The following is a 19,318-nucleotide window of genomic DNA, read 5'->3' as shown; positions in this document are numbered from 1 at the left end:
TTTTGTTTTAAGGGGTGTCATTTGTTTTTATATGCTTTTGTAGGGGTGCAAATCAAATGTTTATCCAGACTTTTCCTATAAAATTAATGAAATTAATAAATAAAATGTCAAAATAATTTGCTGAATCATTACTTTGGATTATTTTATATAAAAGTATTGAAAATTGATTTCATCTTAGAAAAAGAATACCATGTAATAAAAATATTACAATTTATTCTGTAGGATTTTCAGGAAGTATCATTTAATATTTTGTTAAATGATGTATTCTTTTTAATTTGCTGAAATTTTTACATGAAAAACATAATATAAATTAGGGTTAAATTATTTTTTCTTTTAAATTTGGTTTGTAATTCAAGTATTTGCTTGTATCTTGCTGAACTGGTTAATATAATTATATTGAAAGAACCAATCTCATAAATCAGCAAAAAATATTTTACTTGCTTAGTACCTTTGACCTAATTGCAGATCATCAGGTCTATTAAATAATTAAATTTTTTGATGCTTGGAAATATAAATTGTCAGCTCTATGAATAACAAGTGAAATGAGACATTTATAACAGTGTTTCTCAATGGGAGCAATATTGCCCCACGTGGGCATTTTTCCATATTGGGAGGTGATTGGTAACAATTTATATTTTGGGGAGCGATAAACAATTTTCTGGGCGATATAGTAAAACATTATATTAAGAATAATTAGATATTTTATTCGTTATATCGTACAATTATTAAACAAATAACATTATACTTGTCACTAGTCTGTTCAATGCAGTACAAATTTGGCTTTAGCCTAGGCCATCGGCATTGGAATTTTAAGTGAAGGGGCAATATTATGTAATGGTTTTATTGAAGGGGCAACAATTTGTTAGAAGTTGAGAAACACTGATTTATAACATTGAATTATTTTTATATTGTTTTTATTTATATATATTTATCTATTCTGTTATTTTATTAACATTTATTTACTCATTATCTCTCAGTATTTAAAAACATTCTATTCATTTAAATATTAAATTCATAATTTGCTCAAACATATTCTATGTTCCATTTTAGTTGCTCAGTAGATACTCCCATATGATCATCTGTAATTAAATAGAAAATACTAATCAAATAAAATATCTTTTTGTTGATATGTAAGACTGGCTCTTTTAATTACTGTTTCAGTTCCTAATTATCTCAAACATATGCTTAAAATAATGATTTCATAATTGTGTATAATTTTCTTCAGCATATACTATATTTCTCTTTTGGAACATATCATTTGTAATCATATTTTAAGGAATAAAACAGAAAATACTGTTTCATAGCTATTGCTTTACTCAATACTTTTAATATATACATACGCTACATCGGAGCTCTGTAACCAGTGTGCTATGGCACAATGACTCCAAGAGGAGGAAAAGCACAGAGTTTATGGTGGGCATGTAAATATGATAAATACAGGTATCCCTTGCTTAACATGCAAAATTAATTGCAGCAATCCCTTTATGTACACAGAAAAAGTTTTAATTAATATGGCTTTACCACCTATCTTTGCTTAACTTAGATACTATATTTGATTAACATGATTTTGATATATGTGGCAGCATCGAGGGATTAATTAGCCACTAAGAGATACCTGTATATGCTGATTCAAAAGGGACAATGGTTTGCCTCAGTGGCGTAGCTAAGAGGATGTGGTAGGTGCGGTCCACACCGGGCCCCTGGAAAATGATGGGCCCACGAGGGCCCCAAAATCACGAAAAAAGACCCGAAAAATTTTTTCGGGGGCCCACAAATCTGGTTCTGCACCGGGCCCAGAGAATCCTAGCTACGTCACTGATTTGCCTAATACATGTTTATTACCACTGACATTTCTGACAAGGAATTCTAACAGCTTCAAACTTTTATGTACATTTGCAGTCATATTTCACAGAACATGCATGCATTCACCCACAAACTCATTTTTAAACAGTGAGAGTCAAATTTCACAGAAGCTGTGCACATTTAAATTTGGCAAGCTGAATGTCACAGTCGCCATCTCTATTTTTGTGAAGTGACAAATAGATGATGTCTCTGTCACATGCACAAGATCCCAATCATGTTTTTCGTGATAGGACTGCATGATACTTTGCCTAGGTCAGTTTCTGGATTGTTAAGAAATAAAATTGAAATAAGAATATCAATTATAAACTAATTTCAAATATATTATATCATCACAAATAAAAAAACAGTAAATCAGTAATTTTTTGGTATGTACAGTACTTTGTAACTTCTATATTTTTTGTATATTTTTACTTATGGTGCACACAGAATTCCAATTTTCTCATGCATGCATACCAAGGTAAGTACCTTGGTATGCCATGCATGAGAAAAAGTTGTAGAACACTGCATTACATTATTAAAAGTAGTTGGACATTCCAATTTATTAGTGAATGTGGCTGAATCCTGTTGTTATAATGAAGCAAATGTTTAGTGATATGACTTACAATGACATTCTGGATAATTCTGTACTTCTACTTTGTGGTAATAGTTTACGTAATTGTGTATAACAGACCTTCTTTTGTGAACAGCATGTTCTCATCCACAAAATAAGAATAGTTTGATTTGAGAATTATGGAAGAACTTCAGTGATGTTCACAGAATCACAAATTTGAATCCTGTTAAACATGTTTAGAATGAACTGAAACATTGATTGAGAGCCAGACCAATTTATGTAGTTCCAATAGCTGACTTCACTAATGTTTTCATGGAGGAATGGAAAACAGTTCTAGCTGAAATATATCAATATCTAATAAGAGAAAAGTTTTCTAAGAGAAGAGGTTGTGTAACAGGAAAAGATGTATTCCCTCTGTTCAAACAAGCAGGTGTCTAAATACTTTTGATAATATAGCACATCAACATTTAGATGCTTGTTGAAAAATTTTTGGCTTTGACAGTGTTAGTGCCTGTGATATTTATAATTGAATTTATATGCATGGCTGTAACAATTAACAGTTATGAATACAGATATTTCCAAACTATATAAAAAAAATATTAGGGCCTATCTCAGAAAAAATAAGTATAAATTTAAAAACAATAAAATGTTATATTATTTCTAAGGATAAATCTGCCAGAACTAGTCCGAGGCATGTCAACAGAAATATTTAGATATTAAAATAGGACAGATAAAATATATACCAAAAGTTTTAACTCAAAAAAGAAGAAAATTCAGTTTTAATGACAGTTTCCTGAAGCTGATATCAACTCCAGGAAAATGACAAATAAATATGTATATGTAAATTGGAACATATTTAGAATTTGAACATTTGTGCAAAGATTATAAAATAAAAGAAATAAATACATAAAATGTATAAATTTGCAAAAAACCAGTAAAAAGTTACGTGTAAAAATGAAAAAGTGTATTTATGCAAGCAAAAACAAAACTAGCACCATAGTAGCCAGTAGCTGATGATTACAATATGAAATCTGGGTATGTTCAGTGATTCAGTAATGCTAATAGAGAAGAGTTTATTGGTTTTAATTTTAAAATTAAGGCAGTTAATTTTAAAATAAGGCAATTAACCAAATAAACAAAAGTTTTGGGTTAAGGATGTTTTCAGAAGTTTTACTTCATCTCACAATGACATGTATTTTTTATCTATGACTGCCTTTGTGAATTCTGTATTTCTTTTTTTGCTTGAGGACTTTCTTGTACTGTAAAATCCATGGCACTCACCTCTTAGAAGACACTCCAATATATAAAAACAGTATTTTCTAGCAAGTGGGATAGAAGAATAGCATACACACCTGACTGTTTAAAAATAATGCAAGAAGTTCTAACCCTGACTAAAACTTTCCTGAGAATAATACAAAGAGCAGTTGAAACTTATTGTAAAGTGAGATTAATTTTATAGAAATGTTGTAGATGTAAGATATAGCCATGAAACAATATTGTTTATCATACATGGTAAGAATAAGGAATGACAGACCTTTCTTCAGATGTAAACAAACTTGCTATTAGAATAACCTGCTTTTCATAAAGCCATATATCAAATTCATATTAAAAGACCTTAAGAGAAATAAATAAGAAATGCTGTTTTGCAAAGTGCACTAATTGCTAAATTCTTATGTGAGGATGGTTTTTAAGAATATTTTATTTTATATTTTCTAAAAACATTTTTAATTGCATTTTTAAAATTTTTGAATTTTAAATATGTTCCAATTCACATACTCTGGTTCATTTGTTGTTTGTTTGAAGATTATATTTTTAAATATCAAAAACATTTGAGTTATTAAAAATATTGTTTCTTTAACACAAAAATAATGAATTTTCTTCCTTTCTAATTTAGGTATTATATCATGATAATGCTCTACCATTCTGTTTTGCTGTCATGCAGCAGGAACTGGTAAAACACAGCACTGTTGTATTGTCACATTTGATATCTCTATATTTTTTTCTGATGTTTTTTTTATGTATACATGATAGACAAAATATACATTTGTTTCATTTTAACTTAAAGGATAACATGGTCAATAAAATATGTATACTCCATGTAGTTAAGTAAGAAGCATTTTATAGGTGCTTTGATGATTTCTATGCTCAACTACAGAAATCATTAGAGGAAACAGAAGTTATTTATACAAATATGCCAAATTATTAACATATTGCAAATACCTAGAAACTTTCAGGCTATAGTGTTGTTATAACAAATATCATAAAAATTTACCACATTTTAATATATTTAAATAAGTATAAAATATATTTATTTGTTAAAATACTATTCGTATTTTTCTTTTGATATTTTGAATTATTAATATAAAATATGATTATAATTTATAATGATAACAGTAAATTGTTTTTAATAAAACTTATAACTATTTTTACTCACTGCTGAATTGATGCTTGTCCAACCAAAGTTTCTGTAATGGCTTCTGCAGAATAAAGATTGATAGGAGAATTGTATTGTTTGTGAAGGACTTTAGGACCCGAAGTTGGAAGTGATTCTGGAGTAGGTGTTCGACCTGGACTGTAAGAAGAGCCTGGCGAATCTGTACTTCTTAAATTATCTTGTAGCTTTAAATTAATTAAATTTTATTATAATTATTCTACAGAATAATGCATTTTTAAAAAATAAATTTTATATTACCTTTGCCATAATTAATGATTCTGTTACTTTATTCACCATGGCCTGATTAGAAGGAGATGTTTTCCAATTTGGATCATTTACAAATCGTAAATATGAACCAGTGGGTAAGTCGTGTCTTGGTTTGGCTTGTGGAGTAATGAGAGGAAATGTTCGGTGCGCCTATTTGGATTGAGAGAATATTAAATTTTCAGATTTCATTTCTAAATACTTATTTTGAGCTTATTTACAAAACATACTTGATTAACAATAGACTGCCTCTCTCGATGCTTTTCAACCAGGTATTCTTGTGAGTCTTCATCTGTTAGCTGAGAATCAGGAGTATAGGGACGATAATTGTCTGTAAACTGTGTTGTGGGGAGTGGTTTAGTTAATGGGGGAGGAGGAGTAGAGCCAGCACTTGGCGGTGAAGCCAAATGGTACATTGTTACTGGACCTCCAGATAGATTTAAAAATGGAGTGCTTCCAAAAGGTGAATTTATTGGAGTGGATGAGCCAGATGTTGCAAGTTTACTCCTGTAAAAAACAATCTGATTTATGTAACATATTACTATTATTGTATAGATTAATTCTATGAAATTCTTACCTTTGTATCACTAATTTTAGATTGTTCCCAGCTTTACGAAATATATCAGTAGCTTGCTGATGAGTTAAGTTTCTTGCATCTGTATTTCCAATCATTAAAATAATATCTCCTCTGTGAATTTCCCCCTCAGAAGGACTTCCAAGGAATACCTTGTAAAAGTAATTAATATGAACATTATTAATAATTTAATATAAAAAATTTTCATTACATGTGAAAATATAAACAACAGTTACTTAATTTATTTTAAAGAAACTTGTTTTCATTTAAAAAAAAAAAAAAAAAGAGAGAGAGATAAAATAAGAAATTTATTTAAAGAAATTGTATAAAAAATCATTATCTGTTGTTTAAGATATTTATATTATCTTCTGTTTACAACAATAACATCTGAAAACTCTTCTTAATTAAAATTAAACTAATTTAATGTAATCAGATAGTTTTAATTTAGAAACTATATAAATAAACAAAATTTCAATTAATTTAGATATTAAAAAATAAAAAAAACTAACTAATCAAAAGAGTTCTTTATAATGTCAAAATGTGGGTGTTCAGATTTTGATGTATTTATACAAGTGATTTTTCTTGTCTTTCTGCCAAGTTAACATATTAATTCATTTGATGTTCACCTTCGTTCTTTCTTCAAGTGCAACAACCAAAGTATTTTAAACAAGTGTATTTTCATAACATTGAAATATTTTTGGCGATATTAAATTGTTATAATTGTGAACTAAACAACATCGAGAAAATAAAAATATAATTATTTCATATTAAGATATTTCAAAATAATTGATACTTGAATTTGTTCAATTGATTTTGTTCTAGGATTAGCTTTTTAAAATACAGAAATCTTTGCTTAGTGCCTTTAGTATTGTTTTGCTACTTATAAATGTTGATAATTTCTTCTCTTATAAATTATTTCTTTTTTTTTATTAAATATCATATACTTGAGTTAATTGTTTTTAACAGTTTATTAAATTTTATAAATTAAAATTTGAACTTTATAATCAATTTTTCCATAATAAATTTTAAATGAATTAAAATACAAAATTATATAAATGCATTAAACACTAAACCCATGTTTTATGTTAAACATGATGTTTATATTTATCCTTGAGAGAGATATTTTGTAAGTGTAATAACCTTAAGTTCTGCCTACCATTAGTATAATTATAGACAAATAGTCATATGCCAGAATTTAGAGAGAAGAAAAAAAAAAATGTATGTTTTGGAACTAAAATAAAATTTACTAACAAAAGCCATTAGTGTAATTAAAATAAATTCTTACATATGAAGTTTAAATCATACTTTTATATTACAAAAATTTAAATATATAATTTGGGACTTTGTAATATTAAAGTTTCATTGTTAAAATTTGTAAAATACTAAAAAACAATTAATAAAGTTTATATACATATGAGTATGTTGTCTTAATATGCAAGTAAACTATTTTCAATTTTATTAATTTTTAAAAATAGTTTTATTGATAGAAAAATTTTGGCTCTAGTATCCATATTTGGTATGGTGAAAATTTATCTTTTTTGTGCTGTGAAATTAGTCAGAATTAGTATATTTAGTAGAATTAGTTTCAAGAAAAATTTTGCAATTGAATCAAAAAGATATTTATATTCTCAATTTCAAGATATCCTGTTTATAAATTCCTCATTAGTTCCAAATTTGAAATCTAATGATTTACTTTGGTTGAATGGTTTCTGTTTGCATTCTTGGCAGCCTTTTTGAAGTTTTGCTTCTCTAAAACTGCTAACCAGCTGCAAATTAATGTATTACCCATTCATTTCCAAACAATGAATGCATTCAGCTGTTTAAAATTTTCTAATACAGACATGTGGATTTAAAATTTCATTATAAGATCTTATCAGGTCCTTGACATAAATTTATTTTTTCATAAATAAGTAAGTACATTTATATTAAAATATTTAGCCTTCAAAATTTTTTAATAACAACTTTTTCAAATGAATAACCTTTAAAAAGTTATCCAACATTTCTTAAGAATGCTAACAGAATGAATATAAATTATATAATTCACATTCATTCTCATTTTTTGTTAGAAAATCCAATGTCAGCCTGCAAATCTGTTAAATAAATAACTTAACTTTGATTCTAAATTAACTCTTGAATTGTTGATCTGTTTGGACCCAGTTCACTGATAGTTATCCACCTTCTTCCTTCTGTGCTTTGATCTACAGCTTCAATGAGCCAACAGAAACATCTGCATTAGCATTATCAAATATAGGCTATTTGTGTCTGTGTGTGTATGTATATTCTAATTAGCTGTAAAATATCAAATAATATAAGCTTCCCTAATCTAAGATTTAACCCTTTCAGAAATTCTGGTTTTAAAATGTTGCAAGGCCGCCTTTGTTATGAAATGATTACGTGATGTTATTAAGACCTAGTTACGTCACTTAACAGGGAAGTTATTGTCTGTCTATAAATAAATTTTACAAAGATGCTGTATGACTTGGAGAGAAATGTAATTTATAGGAATTTCAGGGTCGGGCTTTACGACTTTTGTCTCTTTGGATCTTTTCCAGTGTTTTCATTTTCGCTTAGATGCAGCTGAGCTTTGCACTCTTATTTAATTTAAGAAAAATATAAAAAAAAGTAAACATAAGCTGTTTTATATACTGAGTATTAATAGGGATTGCATAAATAATCATTAAGTTATTCTTGATCCATTTCCTTTACTTGAAAATCCTCTTTTTAAATCATGTAAAATATCTATAGAGAAAGAAGTCATCTAACATGGAAATTTAATATTTAGTGAAGAGTGCTCTAGAAATATATTTTTGTTTAAAATCTGTCCTCTCTTCCTGTTACAAATTGCAAAGATAAACTATTTTGAATTAAGTTATGAGATTCTCTATAGAGAAATGTTTATAATGATTGTATTATAACAGCTGTCGCCTTTTATTTTGGATTACATTGTTTATGGAAATAAGTAGAATGAACAATTTTTTTTAAATATTTTAACTGTTATTTTCAATGCATTACAGATAAAATTTTAAAGAAATAATATTACAGTTTGAGTTTATAATGCTACAATATTATGAAAATAAAATTTGTTATTCTTGAAATCCTGAAAGTTTCCAGGGATTAGTTTTTTTATATATTTATATCTGATTTCTTCAAAAATAAACAATTCTATTATATAAAATTACAGAGAAAAAATTTAACAGGTAGAGATGCTGTATGAAGTAACAAAAAGTCATTATTTATTTATTAAAAGTAAATGGTTTGATGAAAAAAAATGATGTTTAAATTTCTGTTAAACAAAAAGTTAAACATTTCAGTTGAAAAACATCACAAATTGCTGACCAAACGCTATTTTGGTTTTGTTCTTAACTTCATCAAGGATAATGAGTATTCGAAACTTGGCTAATCAAACTGTGGCGATGATTAGCCAAACGATGCAGTCTAATTTCGTTTTCGCAATTAGATTTCCTCCATTTTTTCATAGGAAACTTTAGAAGCGCACCTTATTCAATGTTTAAAACTGAAGTTAGATTGATTGACTGCTGAACTTTAAGTTGATTCACTTGATTAAAAAAAAAAACGGTGCAGTGCTAAAATAGCGAGTAATGTTATCCTTCTTGTAGCTTTTTTTTTTGCTCATTAAGTAACACCAAGAGTCCATTGAAAACTTAACGTTCAATAGTTTCCGCCGGTTACGACTCAATGGGGTTTATTCAATAAACATTTCACTAAAGAATCTTGTTACAATGCCATTTTCGCTGGCAGAAAGAATGAATCTTTCAATAAGAAAAATAAAACATTTCTGTGGCATTCTTTTCCACTTAGGAGAAGATAAAATACAATTTCAAGATGAGCAATCCAATAGGATTCCAAGGATCAAACCGATCAAGGCGTAACTAATTAAAATAAATAGCGTTTCATGGCAGAATCCCAATCTGGATTTCTTCTTTAGAATTAAGGACGGATGAACTGCCAATTAGTTTCTAACTAAATTTTAAAACGGCAATTGAAATATTTTTAAAATTGTATATATTACAGTATAGACAATATATTAAATAAAGCAATTTGCTAAAATATTTAAGGATTTGAGATATTTAAATACGGAATGAACGCTAATTTGCCAAACTTTCCAGAAACTTGGCAAATTAGCATTAATCGAGAGGCAAAACTTTACTAGATGATGTTATCTTGTTTGTTGTTAAATAACATTTGAGTTGCGCTCAAGGTCGTATTTCTTTGTAAACAGCTGTTCTAGAAACTGTACTTTTTTCACTTTTTATTTGCGTTTCGTGCGGGTTCCGACGCGAAATATTAATATATTCGCCTATCGTACATTATATTTTTGTTTAAAAATATATATATTTATAAATAATTAAGCTAATTAATTAAAGTTGGAAAGGCTGTCGCAACGTCATAATATGAAAACGACACAAGGGCGATTTGAATCAAGTTTCACTTGCCAAAACGTTGGTAAATATTCGTATTGTTATAATCTAAACGATGAGCTGAATAATCATCTCACGTTAGTCATTCTTTTGTTTCCGGAGACGCAACAAAGACCTTAGTTGACTTTTGAATCATTCGACGCTTGCGCTTTCTCAGAAATGGCTCGTGTTACAATCGGTTGTTTGGCTTCAGCATCACTTTGGCTCAAAATAAACTCCAAAAGCAAGCAAGCAGTAATCGTCAGAAACTGCTGACTCCCAATCCTAACCTTGGAAATGTAGGACGGATGTTTCTTTTTGCAAATGTTGTATGTTTAATTTCTAATATTATTAATGACTTCTTTGGATCAGAGATTATCAGAATTAGTTTTAGCGTATTTAGAATGAAATAAAAAAAAAGAAGAAGAACTGAAGTGTGAGAAACAGGATACTTGATAACTAGTATTTAAAAAAATCAACTCTATAACAAAAATAATATCTTGTGGTTTCATTTATTAATTAGAAACTCCCTTAATCTGTTAAACAACAGTTTCATTTCTTTAAAAAATCTTATAAATCTGGCTTCAAGATTTCTTTAATATTTTTCTATCCGTAAACATATAATTTTCTTTGATTTATAGATTAAATATTATATAAATTAAAATTATAATTTTTTTTTCATTCATAAATATTTTATTTATTTATTTATTTATTTATTTACTAATTAACCACTTACAAATCAAAATGATAAATTTGTAGACTTTAAAATTGGCAATTAAAAATAAGAAATTAAACGATAAAAACTAACAAATTTATAAATTTTCCTGTTAATTTGAATTAAATTTATTAATTAATTTCAAAATTTATAATTATAACATTAATTTGTGAATGAAAATGATTTGAGTGTACAGAATTTTATCTATTTATGTACACACTTAAAATGAAACTGAAACTGTTTATATCATTTTGAAATTAACATGTTAATTTCATCAGTTTTTACATTTAAATAATAGTAATTAACATGTTTAATCGTAATTAATCTTTAATCATAATCATATTTATATTTTTAATTAATTACATTATTTAAAGTAAATTAATTGTATTATTATTATCGCACTAAGTAAACACCGAGACAATTATTTTTAACAAGCGTATTTTCCTAATAAAATGAAATTCTTTTTTTCTTCTTTTTTTAAATAATGAACGGGAATATTAATTTTAAGCTTAATAATTTTTAGGGATATTAATATTTCTCAGTGAAACTTTAAACGTTGCGTTTGGTAGTAAAAAAACAAGGAAAAAGTAGCCAAATGTAATTTAATCGGTGCCGAAAGGTCAGAAGCCCCTTAGAATGTGAGACAAGAACGTTATTTTTCTAACCGATTTATTATTGTAAATCCTTGAATGTAACATTAACAACAACAGCTACTTATGTGCCGATACAAAGCACTCTTTATCTCACTTTATGAGAAAAATACGCAATTTTGATATTACACGCTTAATAAACCATAATATAAATTAATTCTCGAGTGTTTAATATTAAACAGGAAAAACTCTTGAAAAATTGCTAATAATTTTTTAGTTAGTTCCTGTATTTTGGCTTCATTTTTCTTGTAACGTATGTTGCGCTAATTGCATCAGGTGTATTCCTTTCGACCTGTTATATAATTAGTTCTAAACAGATTTCGATATTTTAAACAAGTCGATTAGGCAACTGGATTTAAAATTTTCTCTAGAAATTGTAAATTTTTCTAAAGAAGAAAATTGATTTTTATATAAAATTAAGAAATATATTTTTATATTAAATTTTATGTAATTATTTCATTAATTTGATCCTGTCTTATAAATATGATTTAACGCCTATCACTTAATAAACTGGAGTTAAAATAATAAAGTTATTCGTGATGATATCTGAATAAAAATCAAATTAATATAAAAATGCTTAACGAAACTCACCCTTTGAACCGAAAGGGGATATCCCACATCCTTGCCTCCATGCAATCTAAAGCCCCATGGAGTGCCTTGACCATCTCTAGCTAGCTCGACAGTCACTATTCCACCGGCCATGATTGATCATCGATCGCATCTAAGGCATCACACGTCTTATCTTTAGACCGAGATCAGTCTCGGATCCGTCTGCTTTACTTGGCAACCTGTTTGTTACTGCTATTCATCCCAGGGTGCTCTCTGCAGGCTCACTCACGTGGCACACTCCCATTTATATATAGAAACACAGACGTTCTTTTAGGATAATGACAACATTCGCTTTCGTCTGTTATTTCTATTCTAAATTTATTGCATTGATGCGTTTTCCATTCTTGAAAAATCCGAGAGATTTTTTAAAAAGAAAAAAGTTACCACTAGTGAGTAGAGTCGCTACAAATAGAATTATTTACTTTTTTTCACCCTAACACTTTCTTAAAGGAACGAAAAATATTTCAACCATTTTTACTTAGAACAATTCTTTTCATTCCTTAAAAGACTAAATTCCACTTTGTCTTCCTGAGTCGAATTGGAAATTAATTTATAACGGGATCTGCTCAATAATATCTCATTATCTGAGTATTTGTTTTCAATGAGTGACAAGAGAAGGAAGCAAGCCAATGTTTCAGTTCGTTTCATATGGCTTGCTTACACAGCTGTTTGTCACTTCCAAATATCCAATATTTCACATAATAATACAATATTAAGGTTATATTCCAAACAATGCTATGCGATATTTTTGTTTACATACATAGTTTTATTAATAAAAATTTTAAATGTTATCTTTATTTAGTATCGTGAGTATTTATTTCTTTATCACAAACAATTGAGATTTTCCAAATTTTAGGATTATCCAACTCTTCATCAGGGACGTGGAGAGACAGAAGCAGAGGGGCATCAAGATATGATGGGAACGCCAAAATTATAAAATTGCTACATGAACGAACTAATAAATTCAACAAATTTCCTTACGTTCCACTGAAATGCCTTAGTCTTAATTAAAAACTTTAAATTACTGTAAGTCCTAATAGCATATTTTATTTAACAAAATAAATAAACATGCATATAACAATTATTGTATGATTTTTTGGTTTTTAAATTTGTAATAGACTAATGAAAGGCTTATCCAAAAGGTACCATATTTAAATTGCCCTGGTGCCAAATTCTCTAGATACAATTTGAAAAAATTGTAGACCTATAAATTTCCACTGTCATCAGTCCCTCAGTCTGTCTTTCCTTAATCTCGAGAACGGAGTTAGATAGATAAAATTCAGGACTAGATATGGAAACCTTAGAGACAGGAGGCCCCGATTAACTATATTTGTTGTTTCAATTCAAAACTTTTGCCCTGAAAGCAGTTAATAGATGACCGGCACGACTATACTGCTAACAGGAAAAGTGTGATGTACAAGGGCAGGACACTATTTGAGGTGAATAGTACTGTATATATTTTAAAAATTGCAGCCCGGCGTTATGACGATGTCACAATAAATAAATGCTCGTTTATCTGAATTGAATGCGGTTTCATCAAATCCGGATAAACTTTATTATCTGTTAAAATTTGATAAATGCCTCAAAATCAATAAAGCAAATTCAAGTTCATATTAAAAAAAATAGAAAAAAAACGCAAAAAAGGGATAAAAATGTCTTCTTACTTCGTCCTTTTTGCACTTCAAAAATATAACAAAGTGTCTTGACCAAGTCGACATTATCTTTAGGCTTCATCCGCTTTATGTAAAACTCGTTAAAATGCTTCTTTGTTATTATTAAATTAATTTGTAACTCAATAATTTAATTAATATGATTTATTATTTTTATCAGTTTTAACTGTTCCATTTTCAGTTTCGATCTAAAAATTCTGATCGATTAATTCCCAGTTTCGGTTTTCGTTTCGTTTTGCTCCGTGTAACTTTCCTTATAAATAGCTGCATTTGATAGCCTTCATTCAATAAAGGATTTTCTGAGTGAGGATCAATCCGGAGGAACTCTTTAAGCTTTCGTAGGTGTGTGTGGCGTATGTACTTCAACATTGTTAGAAAATTAACAGTTTTTATTCATATTATAAAAAGATAGAAAATAATTTCCGCACTAAGAAACTGTGGATATATGAAGAAATAATATTTATCATATATTCAAAGAGCATTCCATTGAAAATTCTTTACTTTCGTAGCATCCTATATTCCGCGCATCATAATGGAAGAAGCTAGGAGAAATCAGGTAAGGAATTATTGTAATTTATTTTATAAAATTCTAGTCTTCAACTTGTCTTTTATGCAGAGTTGTGGAGTCGGTAGATTTTTACACGACTCCGGCTTTTTCTTACGATTCAATTCCGAATAGGAGCGGACTTGTTAACAAAGGAGGCCCGAAAATTCTGACGTTATCACGTAACCAGTGCCGTAACTAGCCATTCCTGTGCCCTGTGCAAGAATTTGCATTTAGGCCCCTTAACTAATTAGGTTTGGGAAATTAATAAAAGAAATACATGCATTTTAGGCCCCCTTCCAAGTGGGCCCTGTGCGGGTGCACCTGTTGCACCTGCCTAGTTATGGCACTGCACGTAACCTCGAAATATTAGCATCAATAAATATAGTTGTAATAAAGATAGAACGTAGAAACTTTTTTATTCCAAAGCTAAAATATTCCTCTAAGTAAAGAGTCAATACGATAATTTTTACTTTTCTGTTGTTATATATCAGACATGGGCAAATGCGGCTCTTTTTGAGTTACATGCGACTCTTGCTGAAAGTGTTAATTTCTGTTTTTTATTATTTTTTTACAATTTTATTTTTATAATTTAGTGAAAATATGTTTATTAAAAATATTCAATATTTGTTTTATATTATATTTATATTATATAATAAAATCGCTCGCCTTACCATACTATCCGCCACGACAATACAGAACTGCGGTTCCCATGCATTTTGCAAAACCTACATTGCGGCTCTCATTGAACTCTTGCTTGCCCACCCCTGTTATATATAACAGAGGAAAAGTGTAGCGATCGTTCAAAAAATGATCCCACCCCAATTTTTTGCATTTTTGGACTCAGGGCACCTCGAAATGTCGAGATATGCAAAAGATTCGGTTTTTTTCTGTATGTACGACTGTATGGGAGGCACGATTTTGAATCGGAGTCGGATGGTTTAACACATGAGTTATTAAGCTTGAAATGGTTGAACTAAATCGCTTAGTACAATTCTAACATCCGTTTGACTTCTCTACGTTTCGAGGCTTCCCGAGTCCAAAAGAGTAAAAATCTGGGAAAGTCATTTTTTGACTGATCGTCATTCTTTTCCTTTGTTATAGGCCTATACTGTATAAAAGCCGGGAAAGTAATAATGACGACGATTCTGATTATTTTTAAAAAAATACAAAATAAAACGATTTTAAAAAATTAATTAAACATTAAAATTTGACACATCTACCGAATATATAAGTTCACATTTATTGACTCGTTTGATGATGGCATTGGTATTTGGTAAGCGTGTATGAATAAAAACAGTAAATACATTTTTATACAAACAAATTAGTTTAATAAAAATGTTGTATACATAATATACTAGTATATTGGGTAATATATAAGTATACAGATACATTAAACTAAGTCAAGAATGAGAAATATAACACTTAGACTGGTAAAAAACAGGTTATTTATTTTGCCATGTTGATTAATTTATTATTTTTTATCTCTGTTATAAACTAAATTACTCTTTATAAAAAAAATCAGTTCTATTAAGTCAGCATTCACTGAAGCTCTTAAATCATATTTAATAATTTTAAGAGCGGAAAATAAATGCTCTACTGAAACTTGGTTGGTGACAATCAATGTTATATTTTGGATAATGTCTGGATAGTGCAGTATTGCCGTTTTAACATCCAAACTCGAAGAGTGGTCAATGTGATTTATTTTTTCCAGTGCATAATAAATATCATCTTCAAATTCTGTAAGATTTCCTTTTTTGTCTGTTCTCATATTAGAACTCAAGCTTAATTTTGAGGGTAGAGACGAGTTTTATAAAAAAAAAAAAAAAAAAAAAAAAAAAAAAAAAAAAAGGAACTAGCAGATGAGCCATATGTTGCTCACGCAAAAAGTAACGATAACAAAGATTAAGATATTTAGATTATAGCCGATTTTACCCGTTTTCACTGGGTGCAAGAATTAGGCCCTCTCTCTTCCGAGACTAGGGAATTTTTAGATGGATCTAAAAGTATGTTCGATTTTTCACAAAAACGCCAAATACAGCATCTAAAATAGTACGGTAGAAACGGAGTTCTTCGGGGTAATCCTTAACCCTCTCCCTCTTCCCCCGCGAGAGGAATTTCGAAAAATTCCTTCTTAGTGAACTGTACATTCTTACGATGTATCCTAACTGTGTACCAAATTTCAACTTTTAACCGTTTGAACTCTGAGCTTATCATTATTATTATTAACCCATCTCGATTATATTATAAGATTGTGAATGCTAATAACGAGTAAAATATTCATTAAGTCCGTCCACACTGGAGATATGACACGTGACCCCTTCTATATCTCTACCCTGTCGACCTTTAATAAAGAACTAGAATTTAATAGCATTAATGCCCTTTATACACACGCTACTGTGCCAAATTTTGTTTCTTAAGACAAGTCGGACAAAGGGGAGGGAAAGGGTTGAATTTCAATGGACGTCCGTTTTATTTCATTAAATTTTATACAGTTTATGCATTTTATTATTCATAAAATGATAAAGGTTGTGAGGGGGATTGAGTTTTGTTGCATGTCCGAAGAGGAGGGGAGTTACGGGAACTTGGAGAAACTGGGACAATAGGGGAGGGGGAGTAAAAATTTCGAGAAAAATGCGGACGTAATTTATGGACTGCCTCATAGGGCCCAAGTCAACGGCCGGATGGCCGAGCGGTCAAGGTGGCAGCCTACCGCTCTGGGGGACCCGGGATCGAATCCGAACGGGTCGAATAATCCCCAGGAATTTTTCGGGGGGTGGTCCGTTCGGATATGTCGGGCCCCGTCCCTCACCACCCGGTCGCCCCATTGTGGGCCTGGCCGAACCCATAATGGGCTTTCTAAAAGAGGCCCTCTTAGTGCCCACAGGGCGGAAAGAGTTTAAAAAAAAAAGGCCCAAGTCAACTAGGGGCCTATTTTGTCGATTGTTAAATTGCGTTTCGCCCGAAAGCGAAACGCACAAAATACACGGATGCTACTTGAAAAGTTAATTACCAGTTGGTTTATCGCGAGCGTTGTTCGGGTTCGACATTCACAAGCGAGAATGTTGGTAATTGTTAACATGTTCGGAAAAGCGCGGTTTCCAGTGGTGCAATTGTTAGCGCGCGTTACTTGTAAGCAGTTCTTGTGAATTATGCTGGGGTTGTGAGTTCGCGCCTCACCTGGGCAACGTGGTAAATTTTTTTTTAAATTGCCTTTCTCTATCGGCCAATTAGTTGGGCTGAGCGCATGGCTTTCGCCTTTACTTTTTGAGCTATTCTGCTATCATCATAGCGAGCAATCGTCGATTCAGTGTCCGGCGCGCAGTTCTAACCAATTCGAGCCACTTTAAGAAAGCACGGAGGTGTTTTGCAGGAAAGCGAGGTGCGTTTCGGCGAATTTGTTCAAAAATTTAAAAGGGCCATCTACGGAATGACGAACGCAGATTCACGCAAAAATTTGTGAAACGTATAAAAATTTTTCTTGTGCATGCCAGGAAAAATTTGTGAAACGTATAAAAATTCTTCTTGTGAATGCCACCTGGGACCTTCCGCGTGTTAGGTAAATGTGATAACCGCTACACTACAAGCACTTGCTTCAAGTGAAGATCAAATCTGATCAATAACTCACCTCTGGATTACGTCCACCGTTCCGACCCGGAAGCATTTCACCCCGTCGGATTTATCGGTTGCGTCGTTAAGCCGCAATTCACGACCCGACACACGCCAAACTTTCAAGCGCATCGCGTTTCGAAATTAAATTTAAACTTAACATTATGAAAAGGATCAATTTATAATTTTCATAAAATGTCAAGCTGGTCCATTAATTAAATAGTGTTTCAAGCAACGGTTAGTCAAACTAAGGAAATTTCAAGAACCGATGTGCGATCCTGTTGAATCCCATCACTGATTTATGTTCTTATGAGGTTTTTTTAAGTGTCTCCACAACTAAAAACACACATTCGGACAGAGCTGAAGAACGAGTGACCAGACGATAAAACCCGTAACTTTTATTTATAAAATTATGATAAGGTTAAGGTTTTTTAAAACTCTCTCCGCCCTGTGGGCACTAAAAGGGCCTCTTTTAGCAAGCCCATTACGGGTTCGGCCAGGCCCACAATGGGGCGGCCGGGTGGTAAGGAACGGGCTTGATATATCCGGACGGTCCATCCCCCGGAAAATTCCTTGGAATTTTTTCGATCCGTTCGAATTTGATTTCGGGTCCTCCAGAGCGGTAGGCTGCCACCCTGACCGCTCGGCCACTCGGTGAAATCACGATGGGGGTCGGGAAACAGTGGCGTAGGGAGTGCAAGGGGGTGTATCATGCACCGGGCGCCACTCGCAGAGGGGCGCCAAAATGGTCTCCAAGACAAACTATATGTGTTTCTGGAGAGGGAGGGGAGCGCCAATAAAGTGTCGTGCCCCGGGCGCCAGTTATGTTCGCTAAGCCGCTGTCGGGAAAATAATTTTATTTATTATATTTAAAAAAAAAAAAAAAAACAGAATTTATTATACTGCAACCATATTCACTTTATTCGCTATCCATTTAAATATAAATATAAAGAAATAAAAGTTTACAAATTGATTTACGGGATCCTTAAGGATTCGGACCTATCGTCTAGTTCGACACGGCCTGACTTCATCCCTGGTTTTAAGAAAAAGTTCGAAATCACCTTGACTTATAATAAACTTATAATAATTAAATATAATAAAAAAATTTAAATCATTTAAATTCTTTAAATGAATTACAACTTAAGTCATAAGAAAATCACCAGATTAAAAAAAAAAAAAAATCGTCACAAATATCGCCAAATCTGGCAACATTGATCTTTGATAAACGAAAACAGAACCAATTCTCAGCTGTGACTGGAAAGTAAATCTAGATAAAATTCGCTTATGTTTCTTCCTTACCACATAGTTTAGAAGGTTAGTAACGTTATAACATTCCTAACAGGTATTCTAATTAAGTTGTAGATACAAAAGGAGGACATATATATATACATATATATGCCCTTCCTATATATTCTTAA

At 30.7% G+C, this 19,318-nt stretch overlaps 2 protein-coding genes across 5 annotated transcripts in view; one reads left to right on the top strand and one right to left on the bottom strand.

Moving 5' to 3' along the window:
* Positions 1-12,282, bottom strand: part of LOC136986354 (PDZ and LIM domain protein 7-like) — a 21,368-nt gene extending 9,086 nt beyond the window's left edge. For both annotated transcript variants that reach the window (XM_067283870.1, XM_067283871.1), the window contains exons 1-5: positions 12,060-12,282; positions 5,689-5,837; positions 5,342-5,618; positions 5,106-5,264; positions 4,848-5,032 (exon numbers count right to left, since the gene is read on the bottom strand). In XM_067283870.1, coding sequence (XP_067139971.1) covers positions 4,848-5,032; positions 5,106-5,264; positions 5,342-5,618; positions 5,689-5,837; positions 12,060-12,170 — 881 coding nt within the window. In that variant the 5' untranslated portion in view covers positions 12,171-12,282. The remainder of the gene's footprint in view (positions 1-4,847; positions 5,033-5,105; positions 5,265-5,341; positions 5,619-5,688; positions 5,838-12,059) is intronic.
* The window catches only part of LOC136986356 (fas-associated death domain protein-like), a 23,567-nt gene continuing 14,534 nt past the window's right edge, over positions 10,286-19,318 (top strand). Inside the window, exons 1-2 of one of the 3 annotated variants that reach the window (XM_067283875.1) lie at positions 10,286-10,432; positions 14,257-14,303. The gene's annotated coding sequence lies outside the window, so the exon portion shown is untranslated. Of the gene's footprint in view, positions 10,433-14,047; positions 14,118-14,256; positions 14,304-19,127; positions 19,215-19,318 lie in introns of those variants that run through there. The other 2 variants (XM_067283874.1, XM_067283873.1) reach the window with 2 other exon arrangements.

This window comes from Centruroides vittatus, unplaced genomic scaffold (genome assembly GCF_030686945.1).
Source record: "Centruroides vittatus isolate TY-2023 unplaced genomic scaffold, ASM3068694v2 scaffold_1015, whole genome shotgun sequence".
In the NCBI taxonomy this organism is placed as follows: Eukaryota; Metazoa; Arthropoda; class Arachnida; order Scorpiones; family Buthidae; genus Centruroides; species Centruroides vittatus.
This window is presented reverse-complemented; position numbering and strand designations above follow the sequence as displayed.